This window comes from Prionailurus viverrinus, chromosome C1 (assembly GCF_022837055.1).
Source record: "Prionailurus viverrinus isolate Anna chromosome C1, UM_Priviv_1.0, whole genome shotgun sequence".
Lineage (NCBI taxonomy): Eukaryota > Metazoa > Chordata > Mammalia > Carnivora > Felidae > Prionailurus > Prionailurus viverrinus.
In genome coordinates this window covers 180,589,993-180,595,551 of record NC_062568.1, presented here as the reverse complement: position 1 = coordinate 180,595,551, position 5,559 = coordinate 180,589,993, and the positions used below count along the sequence as shown (strand labels likewise).

The 5,559-nt window shown below is 52.2% G+C and overlaps 1 protein-coding gene across 2 annotated transcripts; it reads right to left on the bottom strand.

Annotated features, from left to right (window-relative positions):
* Positions 1 to 501: 501 nt before the first annotated feature.
* CC1H1orf210 (chromosome C1 C1orf210 homolog) lies at positions 502 to 4,828 on the bottom strand. Of its 2 annotated transcripts, none has more exons than XM_047873478.1 (4): positions 4,751 to 4,828; positions 3,264 to 3,433; positions 2,358 to 2,475; positions 502 to 2,236 (listed from the first exon to the last, which is right to left on the bottom strand). In XM_047873478.1, the coding sequence occupies exons 3-4, from the start codon at positions 2,374 to 2,376 to the stop codon at positions 1,917 to 1,919; spliced, it is 339 nt and encodes a 112-aa protein (XP_047729434.1). In that variant the 5' UTR covers positions 2,377 to 2,475; positions 3,264 to 3,433; positions 4,751 to 4,828; the 3' UTR covers positions 502 to 1,916. The 2 variants fall into 2 exon arrangements, with proteins under 2 accessions (XP_047729434.1, XP_047729433.1); XM_047873477.1 differs by having other exon boundaries at positions 3,340 to 3,433.
* Between the last annotated feature and the right edge of the window lie 731 nt (positions 4,829 to 5,559).

The following is a 5,559-nucleotide window of genomic DNA, read 5'->3' as shown; positions in this document are numbered from 1 at the left end:
CTGTGTCTCCCTCTCTCTCTGCCTCTCCCCCACTCATGCTCTCTCTCATTCTCTCTCTCAAAGAAGGAATAAACATTAAAAAATATAAAATAAAATAACAAAATAAAAAACGCAAGAAACAAGTGTTGGCAAGGATATGGAGAAAAAGGAACCCTTGTGCACTGTTGGTAGGAACGTGATATGGTGCAGCCACTATGGAGATTCCTCAAAAAGTTAAAAATAGAATTACCCTATGGTCCAATAATTCCACTCCTGACTATTTACCCAAAGAATTTGAAAGAAGGTGTGCATCGCTATGTTTATTGCAGCATTATTTACAGTAGCCAAATCATGGAAGCAGCCCAAGTGTCCATCAATAGATGAATGGATAAGAAGATGGTATATACACACAAGGGGATATTACTCAGCCATCAAAAAGAATGAAATATTGCCATCTGCAATGACATGGATGGAGGTAGAGAGTATAATGCCGAGTGACATAAGTCAGTCACAGAAAGACAGATAGCATGTGCTTTCACTCATATGTGGAATTTAAGAGAAAAATGAACAAAGGGGGAAAAAAAGGAAACCCAGGAACAGACTTTTAACTACGGAGAACAGATGGTTGCCAGAGGGGAGGTGGGTGGGGAGTGTGTGAAATAGGGGACGGGGATTAGGATACAACTATCAGTACATGAACACTGACTAATGTATGGAACTGTTGAATCACACACAAACAAAACAAAAAAACACAAAGCTGCCTCCCTCGTCCCAATCTCCCCAACAGCAAGGATGACCCGGCCCTCCTCCTCTTCATCCATTCTTGACCAAGTCTTCCACGGTCGCCTCACTCCCTCACCTTTCATCTACTCATTCCTCAGCCTGCAGTAATTAAACAAACTTGACCAATACTTATTTAGCATTCTTGCCATGTGCAAGAATGAGAACACAGAATGAGGCACAGCCTGTGTCTTCAGAGAGGTCACAGTCTAACTGTGGGGACGGGCATGGTAAGGGGTAGGTGCAAATTGCAATACAGATTAAAATAAACCGTGGCAAAAAGAATAATAAATAAAAAAGATAAAATAAAATAAAATATAATATAATAAAATGTAATATAAAATAAAATAAAATAATATAAACCATGACAAGAGAATAGTAGAGAAACTCACGGGGTGTTATGAGACGGAGGGGCTCACAAAAGGCGTCCCCCGGAGGAGGGGACATCCGAGCAGTTCTATCCAGCTATGAGAAGGAATGCTTTTATGCACAGGTTCCAACTCAGGAAAACTGAGAAGCAGGGACTCCTTTTTACTTTTGTTTAAAATGAAAATAGATTTATTAATACCCGTGGGAAGTGTAATATACTGTAACCGTTTAGATGACTCACTTTATTGATAGGGAAAATTTTCAACAAGAAAGTTGGCACACTACTTGGCACCTGCTAAAATGTTCTCATCGGGCTCATTTGAAATGCTGGCAGGTAGACGGGCTACAGGGAGTCGATGGACCAGGGACTTTCATCACAGTCATGGAGGATTGGCAAGAACAGAAGGGCAGTATAGGCCGGGGAGAGAGTGTGACCAAAAAGTGCATGGAGAAACACCATGTAGGAGAGAAGGAAAAGCAAATAATTACTTTAGTAGGGAGTGGTGTCGGGAAAGGCAAGAAAGGGAACCAAGAGGCTGACAGAGGCCTTATTTCCCTAGCCGGGCCCTTGGTAGCTGTCCTGAGAACAGCAGGGAGTCATCGAGGGTGATTGAGCAAGAGAAAGTTTGTCACTCGAGCAGCGGCAGTGTCAGGGAAGGGAGGACTGCTCTACCCCTGGTGAGCCCTTACGCCCTAGACACCTCCGTCCCTGAGGCTCACGGTCCCCTTGTGGTATCCACTATCCTTCAGCTGTCAGGTATGGGTGGGGGGTGACCAAAGATGGGGGCTCAGAAGGAAAAGTGGTCCCTGCCGCCCTCTGTCCCCAGCCCGCCGGCCCCAGGCTGAATGTAATTGTCCTCGATGAAGCCATCGTCATCTTCTTCACCCACCTCCGGACAGACACCCTTTCCGGTCCCGGGCAGCGGGCGGTGCTGGTAGCTGGCACGGTATTTGCGGCAGAGGTGGCACTTGGCAGCAAGCGCGATGAGGAGAGAGAGGACCACAGCCCCCAGCACGACGCCCACCAGCACAGGCCATGCCCGGGCCCCAGTGCCCAGCCCAGGGGAGGTGGCTGATGCCGTGGAGAGCTCTGAGGGCCCCACAGTGGCTGCAGAGAAAGGGACAGCATTATGCATGGGGCCCCAGATGGGTTCCCTGGGGAGACCGAAAGGTGTGGGGACAGGGTCCTTCTCCCAACCCCCTCCCCAGCCCCCTTCCCATTCACTCACTTTGGTTTGCCTCACTCATGAAGGGGCCTGGAGACACCGGTGAGCCTCAGCTTCTGCCAGAAGAGCCGTAGCTCCAAGGAGACCCCCCAGATGCCAGGCAGCCCTGGAGCACAGAGTCCTAGAACATATACACCATGTGCAGGTGTCGTGGGAGGCCACAGGCACACATTCCAGGACAGACTCACAGCCATGTTAGGGCGCTGCACCAACTCTGGGCACTGGACAATTAACCATAACCGATTGTGCACGCAAGGGAAGCTGAGCACCTGGAAATTGGCTATTTGTAAGGGAAGACTGTAGGGTCCAGCTCAGAAAGCAGCTGAAACAAATAAATCAATGCTGGAACTTGCTAAGCACTACGTATGATTCAGGCACCGGGCGGCATGTCCTCACAGAACACTGTAAGGTGGGTATAAACATTATCCTCTCTCTGTAGATGAGGACTCGGAGGCCCAGAGGGGTGAACCAACTCGGACAGAAGTCCCGGGACTTGAACCCAAGTCTCTGACACCGGGGCCCAGAGCCCAATCTGCTACACTGCCTGATAGGCTGAGGTTGGGAAGATGGGACAGAGGCAGTTCTGGCTCCCAGGGGTCAGACAACAGCAATGGCTGAGAACTTATGAACCAAAGTAGAGACCACACGTGGAGGACGGTGCCTGTCCCTACCCAGGCAGGGGGCCCCTCTCCTCCTCAGGCAGGAGCCCCTGCCACCCCACCTTGACCCTCAGCTCTTCAGACACATCCCTTGTCCATCCACCTCTGCCCAGAGGGAAGCAGTTTCAGCGAGTAGCCAAATGCAGATCATCTGGATCAGGAAATTACCTAGGTAAGAACCACTAGGGCTAGGGAGGAGAACCTGAATTAAGGGAGTATCTGGAAGAAGACCATCTAGGCATGGGAATACCTGTAGGAGGAGCAGCTGAGTCAGAGGAATGTCTGGAGGAGAAACACCCAAATCTGAGGAGTACTTGGGGAAGTACCTGTCAGAGGAACAGCTAGGACTGGAGATTATTGCAGGTGGACCACCTCAATCAGAGGAGTACCTGGAGAGGAGGATCCAGGCTAGGAAAGCACCTAGGAGAGAAGCATCTGGTTTAGGGGAGTACCTGCCATATATTCTTTAATACTGATATCTTAATGATACTCTCCCTCCTCACCTCCAACCTGTCACCAAGCCCCATCAGTTCTTCCTGGAACTAAGTATCTCCAGAATGGCTCTGTCCCTCTTCTGCACCCAGCCACTGCCCCAGTCCAAGCCACCTTCATCTTGTACCTTGACTCTTACAATGCCCCCCCGCCATCCCGTCTTTCCCCACCTCTAGTTCACTCCCCAGAGTGGTGGACCTAAAGCCCAAATCTGATCCCATCACTCTCCCGCTTAAAAATCCTTCCAGAGCTCCCCAGGCCCTCAGGGCTATACGCAGATTCTTCGGCATGTTCTTCAAGGCTCCACAACCTAGCACACGGCCCTGCAGCCGAACTTGTCTTCTCCACAGTCCCCACCACCCCCCACCATGCTCCACCCACACACACCTCCCACCTCACCCACTCTCTTGTTTCCCAGACACCCCTCCTCGGTATTTTGAGTTCCCCATCCCCCAAAGCCAAATCAAACCACACCTGCCTATGAGATTGTCCCTTGACCCCTCGGATGACCCCTTCGCTGGCCTACCCAGTCAACCACCCATCAGGATTGGCCAGTTACTGGATGGGCAGCTGCCTGGGGGCAAGGACCGAGCCAATTAAAATGTGCCCGGGCTCTGGCAGACAGCTTGGTGCTCAGCAGCTCAGTCTGGGTGAGAGGTGAGGATGGGCGAGCTGGAGAGTGAAGCGGGTATTAGGAGAGCTAAGGCCACCTGGGTAACTCCGTCGGCTAAATATCCAACTCTTGATTTCAGTTCAGGTCATAATCTCTCAACAAGCTCCGCGCTGACAGTGCAGAGGCTGCTTGGGATTCTCTTTCTCCCTCTCTCTCCCCCTCTCTCTCCTCCTCCCCCACCCTCAAAATAAATAAACTTTTTTTTTTTTTAAAGAAAGGAGAGCTAAAGCATTCATTCACTCATTGGATGCCTACTCTGGGCCCCACGCTAGGCACTGGATCCCCCCAAAATTAGATTTTGTTAACTGGAAGTGAATTGTATTCCCTTTGAGGTCTGTAAGATTTAACCCTACTCCTTCTCCTGCCTGCTCTGTCCCTGTGAATTCTTCCCAAGGACACGGGCTGTCACCCTACCCCCACGTCTCTTCCACCGACAAACACACACCCTGTGATCTCACAGATACACACACCCCACTCTGATTTTGTGGTTCCTTTTCTGCTCCCAGGAGCCCTCAGGAATCTGTGGGATCCCCCTCCCAGGCCCCCCAAGGTCTTCCCCTTCTGCTCCCCACCTGTAGGAACTGTGCACAGTCCTTGGATGAAGCTTCCGGCTGGGGCGGGCAGAAACAGAACAGGTGGGTGGGCCAAAGCCACCACCTGACTCACCTGGGGACGCAGCCGGCAGGCGGGGCTGAATCCGCAGGGAGGGCGGAGGGCCGGGCTGCAGGCAACGCCTCCAATCAAGACGACTAATTACACTTCACCCCAAGCTTTTGCAGTGAACCTTCTGGCGCACGCCCCACCCGCACCCCCAGCGCCGGGTGCAGAAAGTGGGGGGAGGGGAGGGGTGTTGGTGCAGCTGGGATCCAGAGAGGGGTCCTGCGGGCCCTAGAACGGGCGAGCAGACACCTCAGCAGGCAACTGCCCAGGCTGACGGCCCTGATAAGCTAGTGAATTTCCCGTGACGGGTACAAAGTCCAGAGTTGGAAGAGGAAGATTTGCAGGCCTGGGAAGCTGTGGGCCGGAAGTGGAGGGGAGGAGGTGGGAATTTTTCCCTGGCAAAGCCGCGGGGACCGAGGACGCTCAAAGTTGCCTGCAAAAATGTGTGTGAGCCTGTGCAGGAGTTGAGGGGAGGATGGGGGGGCGGGGGCGGATACAGGGGTGTGGAGGTAAATGGGGAGTGTATCTGTGCCCTTGGGGAGTTGTTGTGTGCGAGAGTGTTTACCGGGATGGAGCCGTCCAGCCTTCATCTGGATCTCAGAGGATACTGGGAGTTCAGAGAGCCCCTCTGAAGAGAGGCTCTCTGAACCTCTCCCTTTTTACTCCTCCGCCCCAGGCCTAGTGCCTCCTTGTCATTTAAGACCGAGCCCAATGGGGCGCC